The sequence below is a fragment of the Callithrix jacchus genome, chromosome 4, assembly GCF_049354715.1.
Source record: "Callithrix jacchus isolate 240 chromosome 4, calJac240_pri, whole genome shotgun sequence".
NCBI lineage: Eukaryota > Metazoa > Chordata > Mammalia > Primates > Cebidae > Callithrix > Callithrix jacchus.
Window position 1 is genome coordinate 164,023,798 of NC_133505.1, and position 14,506 is coordinate 164,038,303.

Genomic DNA, 14,506 nt, shown 5'->3' on the forward strand with positions numbered 1-14,506 from the left:
AGATAGCAGTGGTGCTGGGCGGCGCAGCAGGAGAGAGGGGGAGTGATTAGATTGGGCTGGAGGGAAGCACCCTGGGGAGCTGGCACGGGGGCGGGGGGTGGCGGCAATGAGCTTGGCATATGAGAGGTAGGGGATGTTCAGAGCACAGTGAGATGGGCCCAGGGACGGGCAGAGGTCGTTGAGGCCCGTGGGCCCAGAGCGTTTCCATCTCTCGTGCGTATTGATGAATCTGGATTTTTCACCAAGGTGAAAGATGTTGCTTGGGGAAGTGATAGGAGTAGTTTTTTGTTTTGTTTTTTTTTTTGTAAGAAATAAATAAATAAATGGCCGTCTCTGGAGAATGTACTGGGAAGAGGTAAGAATAGCTTTGCAGAGGCCACTGTGAGCATCTGGGGCAAGCTGGCTAATTGGAGCTGGACACCAGCCACGCAGAGGTGCTGGTGGGGTGAACGCGGGCCCTGAGGGAGAGGCTGACAGTGACTGGGTGGGTGAAGACATGATACCCTGCAATGTGGAGGACTGGGAAAGGACCAGGCGGAAAAGGAACTGGAATCCCTCTGGGATGTGTCCCCAGGGTAAGGCACAGAATGTGTGGCTGGAGCTGAGCAGATGTTGGAATCAGTATAGTCTTGGAGTAGCAAGTGTAGAAGCCGTCTCTGCAGCGATGGGATGGATGAGGCCTTTGAGAAACAGTGCAGGGGTTTGCAGCTGCCATCAGAAAACACCAGGCGGGCTCTCCCCTGATGCCTGCTTCCCAAGGTCGAGGCGGCACTGAGGTTGCAACTCTCTGAGCTGAGGCGCTGCCCTCCAGTTCTGCCCGTGCTGTATCAGCCACAAGTGGAGACTCGATATTTTGATGTGGGCATTCTTCCTAATGCATTCAAGTCCTGGGAAATTGAAGCATGATGTGAATGTTATTGGAAAAAGCATATAGAAGAAATAGTGAAGAATATTTTTATGGAAATACTTACTCTGGAATCCCTTAAACCTATGTTGTGCTTAGATGTTGGGGTACATGAGTTTCTCAATAACATTGTCTGAGTGGAGAGAAGCGTAAAGCTCAAAGCCTTGGTTTTCATACGTATTATAGACCAATGAGAAAGAACAGTGAAGAATCTTTAAAATTTGAATATAGGACACATTCCATTTAAAAATAAAATTCATAGTATTTCATATGTAATATTTTGGATAACACTCATAAAGCAAGATCATCTATAATTTCTCCTTTCAAAACTTTCAGGGCTGCTTATTCCAAGTAAAGGTTTTGCAGAACATACAATAAATCCATAAGCTCAGAATTTCAAAAGCTTTGTGAATGTGGGGGGAGCTATATATATATATATATATATATATATATATATATATTTTTTTTTTTTTTTTTTTAGTGGTATGAGATGCTAAATAGAACATTTTATTAGTGGTTTTGGTGGGTTCAGACTCCGAAAATATGACGACATGGAAAAAATTCCTTAGTAATATTTGGAATTTGGCCTCAAATTCAAAATATATTGTGAATCATTCCCATATCCCACTGATTCACCACGTTAGACAACTGTAGGTGTATTTCCCTTGTGTCCTTGTGCCTGTAATTTTTCTGATTACAAAAATAAATTTGTGGGGGCCAAATGATTGTGGGATCACCTTGCTAGGCCCTAAGTAGATATAAACAGATAATTCTTGCTTTACAGTGGGGTTACATCAGAAGAAACCCATCCTAAATTGAAAATATCAGTCAGCTGAGAATATTTTTGATTTAAACAGTGAGTTGATCCGGACATAACCCCATGTTAAACTGAGGAGCATACTGAACGCCTGTCGCTTTGACGTGAGCATAAGGTTGAACCATCCTACTTTGGTGACTGTCTGTAATGTGATTTCATCAACCATGTAAATGATCCCCAATGGCTAGTACAATCCCTAGTGTATTTCAGTGCACCTGCTGCCATACAGTGGTGATGTTTGAGTACCAAATTAAAGCAGATAAACAGAAAATCCACAGGTAGCAGATTTTCTTAAAGTCTTACTCCTGTTCTATATGGTTTTCCATTCTTCAGTTTGCCTTACTCTGTCAATAATCTTGATGGTGCTCTGATTTTTTGTTTAGTGACTAACTTCAGTGGAAAACATACTCTCTGTCACTGTTGCTGCTGCTGCTGGTGGTATTAACCTGTAGTATGGTAGTGTGGTCAGTCAAAGAGCCTGATCGAATATTAGCCCTCACTATCCCTGAGGAGCCTGGCCCTGCCTGTTCACCAGCCTGCCTTCCCTGCCTTACTTCACTGATGGAGGCACTGATTGATTACATATAAGTAAACATCATTTTATATGCTTAACTGAATTAGTGTATTTTGAATGGCTATTAATATATGTACACATAGCTCTACTTACTCTTCTTAATTGAATAGATACACCCTAATGCTCCAGTAATGGATGAGTTGTTTCATAATCTTTTGCTGTTATCAACAATGATGCAGTGATTGTTGAAGTACAGGTTTTTCACATTTGTAAGAGTGTTTCTGCAAAAGAGATTCCTAGAGTTAGATTGTGGAATCAAAGGATATGGACTTTCTTTTAGTTTACTGAATAGCTCAGCTTTTACAGTAAAACAAACTACCCCCAGAACTTAGTGGCTTTAAAAACAGTAACATTAATTTTGTCTCTCAGTTCTGTGGTAGACGTTAGTTCTTCGCTGTGTGTGTCATGTTGTCAGCTAGGACACTGAGGTGGCCACCATCATCTGGGAGCCAGGCTGAGAGCTCTGCTGGGCTCTGATACCTCTCCAGTGGCTGGCGTCATCCCCAGGCTCTCTGGGAACTCAGCTGGAACTGTTGGCTGCAGCCTCCTCCATGGGGCCTTTCCATGTAGTTTCTTAGGTGCCCGTGACATGGCAGATGGGTTCCAAGAGGGAGCACTCCAAGAGGACAGGTCCTGAGAGCAAGAACTTAGAACACTTTTGCTTGCATCCCACTTGCTGGGGCCCTCGTAATCAATGCTAATCACATGACCAAGCCCAAAGGCATCATGGCAGGGGCTTCGCAGGTCACGAATGCTGGGAGATGCGCTTCTTTGAGGGTCGCCGAAACAGAGCCTTCCATAGCAGGTAAAGCAGGTATAGGCAAAGGTTATGCCAGTTTAATGTTCTCAAAAGAGCATGTGAGAGTGTGTGTGTTCACACCCCCTTGTTAAGAATGATCATCGTCCGTCATTTTAACATTGGCCAATTAGATGGAAGGGAGAAAGCCTCGTTACTGTTTTACCTTGGATTTATTCCATTATTAGTAAAGTCACACATCTTTTCATATGTTGATCAACCATTTATTTTTCTTCTGTGAATGTCCATTTATGTGTTTGCCCATTTTTAATTTGGTTGTCCATTTTCCTGGTGATTTTTTAAAATTTCCTTCTGTATTAGAGAATTAAGCTATTTAATTATACCATGCGATTTCTGTCTATCTCTGTTTTCACATCTACAGAATAGAAAGTAACTTCAAAACTGTTTCTACCACAGTAGATAAAACAGATGAAAGCACATTGCAAGGGAAAATACTTGATGCTGGCATTGGGCCCTCTCTACCAGCGCAACAGAATGTGTCCACTCACGAAATCTTAACCAGCTTTTGCTTCACGTAACATAAAAGTAACTATCTAGGATGGGGAAAGGGAAAGGTAACAATACTGTATGTAGATGAAAATTTATATTTAAATGTTTAATTTGCCTTCAGGCTAGTTTCTGGACCTAACCCAATTTCCTTCGGGCTCTGAGCTGATGCTAATTTGCATATACAACCTAATTGGCACTCCACCCTGTATTAGAAATAGTTGTATCTCATTCCATCTTAAGCTATTCTTAACTCTCTAATAGTTTTTTAATCCTTATTTTGGAGTGAATCAGTGGTTGAATGTTAAGGTTTTTGCTTTTTCTCTTATGGAAGAAGGGAACTAACTTTGTATACATATTTTATGCCCTCCTTACAACCATTTCATGAGATAATATTACTGGCCTCATTTTATAGACAAGAAAATAGGGGCCAGGTATGATTACTCATGCCTGTAATAACAGCAACTCAGAAGGCTGAGGCAGGCAGATCACTTGAGCTGGGAGTTCAAGGCTATAGTAAGCTATGATTGCATCACTGCACCTCACCACTGCAGTTGTACCACTGTACCTCACCACTGCACCTCACCACTGCAGTTGTACCACTGCACCTCACCACTGCAGTTGCACCACTGCACCTCACCACTGCAGTTGTACCACTGCACCTCACCACTGCAGTTGTACCACTGCACCTCACCACTGCACCTCACCACTGCAGTTGTACCACTGCACCTCACCACTGCAGTTGCACCACTGCACCTCACCACTGCAGTTGTACCACTGTACCTCACCACTGCACCTCACCACTGCAGTTGTACCACTGCACCTCACCACTGCACCTCACCACTGCAGTTGCACCACTGCACCTCACCACTGCAGTTGTACCACTGTACCTCACCACTGCACCTCACCACTGCAGTTGTACCACTGCACCTCACCACTGCACCTCACCACTGCAGTTGTACCACTGCACCTCACCACTGCACCTCACCACTGCAGTTGTACCACTGCACCTCACCACTGCACCTCACCACTGCAGTTGCACCACTGCACCTCACCACTGCAGTTGTACCACTGCACCTCACCACTGCAGTTGTACCACTGTACCTCACCACTGCACCTCACCACTGCAGTTGTACCACTGCACCTCACCACTGCACCTCACCACTGCAGTTGTACCACTGCACCTCACCACTGCACCTCACCACTGCAGTTGCACCACTGCACCTCACCACTGCACCTCACCACTGCAGTTGTACCACTGCACCTCACCACTGCAGTTGTACCACTGTACCTCACCACTGCACCTCACCACTGCAGTTGTACCACTGCACCTCACCACTGCACCTCACCACTGCAGTTGTACCACTGCACCTCACCACTGCACCTCACCACTGCACCTCACCACTGCACCTCACCACTGCAGTTGTACTACTGCACCTCACCACTGCAGTTGTACCACTGTACCTCACCACTGCAGTTGTACCACTGTACCTCACCACTGCACCTCACCACTGCAGTTGTACCACTGCACCTCACCACTGCAGTTGTACCACTGCACCTCACCACTGCAGTTGTACCACTATACCTCACCACTGCAGTTGTACCACTATACCTCACCACTGCAGTTGCACCACTGCACCCCTTAACACTAGATGATGGAGCAAAACCCTATCTCTAAAAAAAATAATAAAAATGTTAAGAAGAAAAAAAAATTAAACTCAGGTGACTTAACCCAAGTAAGGAATGGATCTGGGCCTGTGTTCGTTTATTATGTGGTTATATAACAAGTTACCACAAATTTAGCAGCTTAAAACAGTATAAATGTATGATCCCACAAAGTCTGTGGGTCACAAAACTGGCACAGTGTGACTAGGCCTGTGCTCAGGGTCTCACAGGCTGAAATCAAGGTGTCTGGCAGGACGGTGAGCTCCTCAAAGGCTCAGGGTCCTCTTCAGAGTTTAAGTCTTGGCAGAATTCAGGTCCTTGTGGTTGAGGCTGCAGTCCCGTTTTCTTGACTGTCCTCTGCCCACCCTCCCTAGCACGTGACTCTCTCCACAGCATGGCAGCTGCTTCTTCAAGGCCAGCAGGAAAATATCTCTGACTTGCTTCATCTCTAAGCTCTAGACCCAAAGTTAAAGGGCTCCCCGGACAATCTCCCTTCTGGTTAACTTGCAGTCGGCTGCTTAGTAACTATAGTCACTTCCGTGAAGTCCTTTTGCCTTGAACATAATATGATCATGGGAGTGATGGTGTTGTATTCATAGGTCCTACCCACACTGAAGGGGAGGGGCTCATGAAGGTGCCCACCGGGCAGGGGAGCACTGGATCTTCAGGGCCATCTTAGATTTTGGCCCCCACAGAGCACATCTTGGCTCACACCTTATGCTCTTTCAATAGTATTATGGTCTACCATATTAAGAAAAAGTATGGCTCATGCCTGTAATCCCAGCAGTTTGAGAGGCTGAGGAGGGTGGATCACCTGAGGTCAGGAGTTCAAGACTAGCTTGGCCTACATGGTGAAACCCTGTCTCTGCTGAAAATACAAAACTTAGCTGGACGTGGTGGTGGGTGCCTGTAATCCCAGCTACTTGCGAGGTTGAGGCAGGAGAATACTTAAACCCGGGAGGCGGAGGTTGCAGTGAGCCAAGATCACACCACTGCACTCAGCCTGGGTGACACAGCAAGACTCCCTCTCAAAAAAGAAAAGTACAAAGACAATAGAAATTACTAGCAGGGATGGATGGGCCTGAGACTTTAGAAACACCTAAATGTCTGCATTTTTAAAATATTGCAGTGCCTGGAAGCAGCGAGCCCTTTCTGACGCAAGGACAGATGCCCAACAGCGGCATGCAGGACGTGTACAGCCAGAGCCCCTCCGGAGCAGTGTCCAGTCTAGGCATGGGGCAGCGCCAGCAGTTTCCCTATGGAGCCAGTTACGACCGAAGGTGAGGGTTTTCTCAGATGGCGACAAGATGATTTTCTAGAAACTGTGCTTTCTCCTCAAACACGTGCTTCTGAGTCCTGGCAGCTGAACCACTGATGACAGTATACAGTGTCCCCTTTCCTGTGAAAGTAAAGAGGCAATGGCTGTTGGTCACCAGGTGAGTGTCAGGTGGCTGCCTTCGTAGGAGTTATCTTCCTAAAGTCAAGAGCCAGGGCCACCCCAGTCACATTGGCACCCAGCATCAGCACCCAGCTTCCTTCTGAGGGCCTGGCAGCTGCACACTCCAGGTGTGGATCACCTGGAGCTCCTGGGTGCCTGGGCCACCACAGCACCAGCCTCCCTCTCCTCTTTTCTGTCTTGGGCAAAGGTCTGAGCAGGAGTAGCCACACTGGGCCTTCAGCATTCTGGAAAGGTCTTCCAGGCAGTGCATTTTCAGATGTTGCCACTCTTCCCTGTGAACATTTTAAATAGAGAGACAGTACTTTGCACCTTAATAAACATCTCTAGAAAGCCCACAGCACAAGGCTCACTGCAGCCTCGTAAGGAAGTCATCTTGATGTGAAAGTGGCAAGTTCAGCAGCCAGACTGATAATACAGACTGATTTTTAATTAGCTAGGAGGAAAAGTAATTGAAATGGCTCTGAAAGGGCGTCTGCAAACTGCTTCCTAAGATAACGGCCTAGGGTAGGCCTCTTTTTGTGAAGAAGGTCCCGTGCCTGTGCCCTGACTTCAGTACTTATCATCATAAACCCCTCCCCTTCGGTGGTGTGTTCTCTACCTCCTAACAAGAGACACAATTATAAACAAGGCTTTCATATAATATTTCAGATTTTTAAAGAAAAAAATACAGAGGCATACTAGAAGGGCCTTTCCCTCGCCAGAGCCACAGTGGCATGCCACAGGGTGGAGCTGACTTTGGGGTCGCTGCCTTTGGAAGCTGCGTGTGCTGTTCTGCTGGGGACCACTGGGCCAGACCCACTCACCTTTCATCATTCCACATGCTGGGGTCACAGGGACAGGTCGGTTGGTGGGAAAGCTTCCTTGCTGTAATACAAAGGAGAAAAGGTTCAAAAATCACTGCTTTACCAAATGAGGTTTCTTTATGGTATTGTCTGTGAGCCTGGTTCTGGGGAGTCCATCCCATGTTGCTTTCTCCTAGGCACCTAGGAATTTACTCTTCTAATTCTTAACCTGGCCATGATGTGGTCAGTATTTACTTGTGATATATTCATTCATCAGTTAACCATAAGGTATTGTTTAGTGTGCTGGATCAAGGATTTCAGTTAGGTTTGTTTCATTTTTGAGGGTCCAGGAAAAGCTACAGATGTTTTTTTGGTGGATAGCTGGCAAGATTAGAAGAAGAATTATCTTGGCGCTATCATATTAAAGATAGGTCTACTTCATTGTTAAGTTTTCTCTTCTGAAAAAACGTTGCTTGTTAGGCAACTTAAATTTTACCATGTCAATTACATTTCTTTCCTCTTATCTCTAAGCTTCCTTCTTAGATCTCAAGGTTAAAAGTTACTTATCGAAAGTGCCCATGTCTGTTTCACATGTGATAGTCTAAAAATTTATTTATTTTTATTATTCTCATTCTTCAATCACGTTGGGAATATATTCAGTCCATTGTTCTGTTTCCTACAAGACTTAGTATATTAACCTAAACCAGTGTATCTTTCAAAGTTCCAAATCTATTGCCTTTTAAAACTTGCTATTTTTGATGGTATTTGTAATTTCTTAATATGCTAGTAGTTGAAAGATAAAAGTATGAGTTCATTTCCATTTTAAGATGTAATAGGTGTACATTTAAATCATCCCTATTATTCTTTTCTAGCCCTTTGGGACATAGGACTTTGAAATTCTGAGCACTTGTATTTATACAGTGATTAGTTAGCTAACATTTGAATTAAGTTTGAAGTGTAGCTTTTAAAAATTAAACATTTTCCATTCATAATGAGAATGTGCAAAGGACAAACATGTCGGTGTTCTGGTACTTCTAGGAACATTGCTTTGAGTCTTAAGTTCTTCTCGTCGTTTCTGGCTTCCATGGATGCCTCACATCACAGCATTGTACGACACTTCCTAAGGCACACATCAGTGGAGAGGCGGGGCTGCGGCCTCCACGCAGAGGCCAGAGGCTCTGACAGGTGCTTACAGGGCGCCTGCCTGTTCAACCGGTATTCCTCTGACACCTATTAGCCAACAGCCCGAACCAGAAGTTTGGCACCATTCCCAAAATGGGTGTTCCCATCCCTGGTGCTAGCAGTTGGCATGCGGCTGCGTCTCAGAGGGCCTTCGTCGGAGGGGTGCACAGTGAAGGTCAAGCAGAGCTGCTGGGGGAATCGGGGTTCCTGGAAATGGATTGTTCCTTTCTCCGTTTGCCTGAAGCTCTTTCTCAGTTAAGTTTTCTTTGAATGCCTCGTTCCAGGCATGAACCTTATGGGCAGCAGTATCCAGGCCAAGGCCCTCCCTCGGGACAGCCGCCGTATGGAGGGCACCAGCCCGGCCTGTACCCGCAGCAGCCGGTGAGTTGGCGAGTGGGCGTGGGGCGCTGTGTTTTCTGGTTCTCTCCTGGAGGCTCAAACTCAAATTTGTCTTTTCAGAAGTCTAACAAAAGCGATCAGTGTTTATGGAGCATTCAGGACATAGTTAACGCTAGAAAATACTCCTGGGCTGTTGAAGTCAGCAAATTAAAAATCACTCTTGATACATGGTTTCCTGAAACAAATATAACCTGTAATAGGAAGCTGAGTACATTCATCCTTGTAAATAACAACCAGCCCAAGCTAGAGGTGGTATATTTCAGACACGTATCTGTTGTGTATACTATTGCATCAGAAGCCATTTTAGAACACAAATTTGTCAATGTTTTAAAGAGAATATGTAGAAAAGCAGCTTATTATATACTAATAATGAAAGTGAATTGGCTTTTTAAAAAATAAGATAAGCTACTAATGGTACTTATTTTGAATAAGTAGGACAGGTTTTTGCTGGTTCACAGGTGACGGCTGCAGCTCGGAGATGCTAGGCTCTCCCCCTCCAGTGCCCAGCGCTGCTGCAGAGAGTGTCCCTTCGTGGTGCGACTCTCCAGCCGTACAGGACTTTGCCATTTCTAAACAGCTTTTCATATCTGAGATCTCTTGCAAAAAATAAAAATTTTGAAAACTGTATATACATTATTACATGTATTATAATTAATTATATTTTTTTCATTAATTTTGCTGGAGCATATAGATAGGCACAGTGAATTGTTGTTTTTTTTGAGACAGAGTCACACTCTGTCTGGAATACAGTGGTGGGATCTTGGCTCACTGCAACCTCCGCCTCCTGGGTTCAAGCAATTCTCCTGCCTCAGCCTCCCAAGCAACTGGGACTACAGGGCCGCCCACCACACCCAACTAACTTTTGTGTTTTTAGTACAGATGGGTTTTCACCGTGTTAGCCAGGTTGGTCTAGAACTCCTGACCTCAGGTGATCCGCCCGCCTCAGTCTCCCAAAGTGCTGGGATTACAGACGTGAACCACTGCACCTGGCCAGTGAATTGCATTATTAAACCAACTGATCTTAAACAGCTTTCAAGTAAAGTGAAAAACACTAGCACCTCACTGCCTTCCATCAGATTCCCACCTACCCCGATTAAGCACTAATCCCAGAGCGTCCTGGGAAGCAAGCCTAGTAGCAGGTGTGGTGCCAGCCCTGTCCTCAGTGCCAGGACCAGCGAGGCTTTGGGGGAGCCCACCTGGCCAAGCCAGAAGTCAGGGCAGGAGCCATGGGATGGATGTCTGGTGACACAGGCCAGTCTGGGGAGCTGAGTCCTGTTTGGAGGCGTTTCCATAAAATGAGGCCCAAGAACCCATTTATCCTGAAACTCTTTCAGACTGGCCCTAGGTCCTAGCTGTCCCGTGGGAGGGTCCCCCTGCCTCCTGCCGTGATCCTAGCACAGCTCCCAGCATGTGTGGCATCTGCTTGTCCGTGAGTCCAACGCTGGCTGTCCTGGTGTCCCAGCCTAAGGAGAGGAGGCTTTTTTTTTTTCCCCACAGAAAGTTTCAAACACGTGAAAACAAATTTTGGATGCCGTCTCCTGAGTGTGTGACACAGTGTATATGATACTGAGATATTTAACATAAATTTCTCAGGTGTTATAGGAGCTTCCCATATTCATTTCAAAATGAACATTCTAGCAGGTAGTAACTATTTTGCATCGTTTCAGTGTGTGATTATACCTGTACGAGCACATCAGGGTGATTTATGTTTCTGTGAATTCCAGAATTACAAACGCCATATGGACGGCATGTACGGGCCCCCAGCCAAGCGCCACGAGGGCGACATGTACAACATGCAGTATAGCAGCCAGCAGCAGGACATGTACAACCAGTACGGCGGCTCCTACTCAGGGCCGGACCGCAGGCCCATCCAGGGCCAATACCCCTATCCCTACAGCAGGGAGCGGATGCAGGGCCCAGGGCAGCTCCAGACACACGGAATCCCACCTCAGATGATGGGCGGCCCACTGCAGTCATCCTCCAGCGAGGGTCCTCAGCAGAATATGTGGGCAGCACGCAATGATATGCCTTATCCCTACCAGAACAGGCAGGGCCCTGGCGGCCCTGCACAGGCGCCCCCTTACCCAGGCATGAACCGCACGGACGATATGATGGTACCTGATCAGAGGATAAACCATGAGAGCCAGTGGCCTTCTCACGTCAGCCAGCGTCAGCCTTATATGTCGTCCTCAGCCTCCATGCAGCCCATCACGCGCCCGCCACAGCCGTCCTACCAGACGCCACCATCACTGCCAAATCACATCTCCAGGGCACCCAGCCCAGCGTCCTTCCAGCGCTCCCTGGAGAACCGCATGTCTCCAAGCAAGTCTCCCTTTCTGCCCTCCATGAAGATGCAGAAGGTGATGCCCACGGTCCCCGCATCCCAGGTCACCGGGCCGCCGCCTCAGCCACCCCCCATCAGAAGGGAGATTACCTTTCCTCCTGGCTCAGTAGAAGCATCACAGCCGGTCTTGAAACAAAGGCGAAAGATTACCTCCAAAGATATCGGTAAGAATTCCAAAGCTTTCATTCTGAATCGAGTTCCAGTTGCAGTGCAGAATTTTAATTTCTGTGTAGATATTGTTCTTATTACTCTCAAAGGGATGAAAAAAATTATGACTAGAAATTATCAAGGCGCATTTTTATATGAGAATAACAGTTAGAGGCTGCTAATTTAAATTAAGAAATAGTGCCAGAAAAGATTTTGAAATAAAATGGCAGGTTTTTTTCCCCATCCTCCTAAAATGGCAGTTTTACATGTGAATGTTATTTGTGTGAAAGATCAAAGCTTCAAGTAAGAAATCAGGGAATCCTCAGTCATTATGTACTATATTTTGGGCTTAAAGATTTGACCTTAACCAAGCCACTTAATCGCTACAATACGTGCCTAACAGACCCTCACATGAGGCTAATGAAATGCTAAAGGTGACCGGAGAAAATCTGAAGGCAAGCCACTCTGTAATTTGGTGACAGCATAGTGAATTTCCATGGGAAAAAGTCAAAGCGTGGATGTATTATGTAGATTGATAGACGGTATGACAAACAGAATATGCTATGCTGTGATACATCGACTTGATATCCCCAATGCACTGGCAGACATGGGCCAAGAACTGTGTCACTCCAATGCTGATGTAGCTTGTTTATCCTCTGTGGGATGTTCTGAATACTAATCAGAGATCTGGACTGTCTGGGAGGACACATCGAGTTTCTGCATGATTTCTGAAGTACTTTTAATGCAGCGAGGGAAATAATAGGTGTGAGTTGTATTAGAAAAAATTACTCAAAAAAACTTAAGATCAAGTTGAGTTCAAATCATTTGCAGTGATTACAAAATCAAATATATTAATGATGAAAGACATCAACCACTGGACATGAAGGAGATGTAGATTGAGAGACCAGCGCAGGAGGATTGCCCAAGCTCAGGAATTCGAGGCCACTGTTGGTCAACCTAGCGAAACCTCGTCTCTGCTAAAAATAAAAACGTTAGCCAAAGTAGAACCCATTTCTGTAGTCCCAGCTATTCAGGAGGCTGAGGTAGGAGGATCGCTTGAGCCCAGGAGGTTAAGGCTTCAGTGAGCAGTGACTGTGCCACTGCACTCCAGCCTGGGTGACAGAGTGAGACTCTGTCTCAAAAAAAAGGAGATAGAGGAAAAAAGGATTTAAAAAAAGTGTGTGTGTGCGCGTGCGCGCCCGCGCGTGTGTGCACGCATACACACACATATATATTCCTTTATATAGATCCCTTTATATATACATATGTCTATCCCTTTGTGTGTGTGTGTGTGTATATATATATATCCCTTTTCATGTGTGTGTGTTATATATATCCCTTTTCATATATATATATATATATATATATATATATATATATGGTTGCAGAGGGAGAAAAGGAGACAGACACAGAGCCCCATTTTATATATAGATAATGTGTATATAAATGCACATGTATATTGTGTGTTTATGTGTGTATATGTATGTTTAAGTAAATTATGTCTAATTTTTTTTTAAATCAGTGCACGTTATATAGCATTTGTCTTCAACCTAGGGAGATTTATATTTTTATTTTAAAAAGTAATTTTGATTTTTCTATTGTAAAATCAATATGTGCCTATCTTAGAAAATTTTAAAAATAGATAAAATAAAGGTGGAAAAGCCACAGTGCCCCGCCCCCCGACCCACATCCACATCCGATGATTCTTGGTGCCTGAAGAACGCCCCAGCCTCCGGGCGGCTCCAGGGGTCTGGCCAAGCTGGGTCTCTGCCCTCTCGGGCTGGCGCCCTGCACTGCCGCCACACCTCCTGGGAATTCCAATGCCTGTTGTCTGTTTCCCCAGCCCCATCTCATGGCAAATCTCACAAACTTTCTACCTGATCATTTTGTCTCCTTCAGTAGCAGGAATATTAGGGAAAACAACAAATTGCTTCCCATTCTTTGGCTCCGACCATGCTCCTGAGAAATCTGAGCCATCAAAGTGCTGCTGTTTGTCACAGCATGTTCTGAGGGCAGGAGCACAGGGCTGGAGGAAAGCAGCCTGAGAGAGCCCAGGCCATGCATCTGCGGAGCACGCTGCTTTGGAGTTCAGTTTTGCTTCCACGTTCTGCATACTTGGCGGCCTTCCGAGACACCACCTTGAGACACTCATGAGTGGAGAAGGCAGAAGAAGACAGATACCACTTTTAGGTTTGACTTGTTTATTAAAAGCTCTGATACCACATTGCAGACTCTGTAGGGTGGCTGAAAGAAATAACCGAGCCGTGAGAAAGGACCATCTGTGCTCAGCCACTCCACCTCTAGAAGCACTTTCAGCTCACGCGTGACCAGCAAAGCAAGCAGATCTTAAACAACACGAGTTTCTCAATACAGCTTATGGCCTCCATTGAAAATCTGAAGTCATCACACTTCACTGTCCCTGAGGACGTTTGTTTAAAGTCAATATTTAACTCAACCCTCCACTTATTTTTTCTCATTCTTTTGTTAACTTTCGTTCTTTCATGCATATAGTCGACATTAATGATATCCTTGTTCTTTCCCATCTTCAGTTACTCCTGAGGCCTGGCGTGTGATGATGTCCCTTAAATCAGGTCTTTTGGCTGAGAGTACGTGGGCTTTGGACACTATTAATATTCTTCTGTATGATGACAGCACTGTTGCTACTTTCAATCTCTCCCAGGTAAGCCAGCATAGTCCAACTAAGGAGCAGATTAGAGTAGGAGTGCATGAAGCCGTGCATAGTGGCACCTGAACTAATGCCTTCGTTAATTAGCACTGAGCATCTGACGGTGGCAAACCTTAATCAGTGTAGAGCTATCTGGGATGATATTCATTGCAGTCTTTAGTGTGTATACACACATACCTCTCTTTCTTACGTGAGAACAGTGACCATGTGTGTATGTGTATATGGGATAGATGACAGTCGTGAT

General features: G+C 45.3%; 1 protein-coding gene across 10 annotated transcripts in view; it reads left to right on the top strand.

Moving 5' to 3' along the window:
- ARID1B (AT-rich interaction domain 1B) overlaps positions 1 to 14,506 on the top strand; it is a 437,005-nt gene that overhangs the window by 417,560 nt on the left and 4,939 nt on the right. For all 10 annotated transcript variants that reach the window (XM_035297021.3, XM_035297024.3, XM_035297023.3 and 7 more), the window contains 4 exons: positions 6,393 to 6,543; positions 8,971 to 9,067; positions 10,810 to 11,593; positions 14,126 to 14,256. In XM_035297021.3, coding sequence (XP_035152912.2) covers positions 6,393 to 6,543; positions 8,971 to 9,067; positions 10,810 to 11,593; positions 14,126 to 14,256 — 1,163 coding nt within the window. The remainder of the gene's footprint in view (positions 1 to 6,392; positions 6,544 to 8,970; positions 9,068 to 10,809; positions 11,594 to 14,125; positions 14,257 to 14,506) is intronic.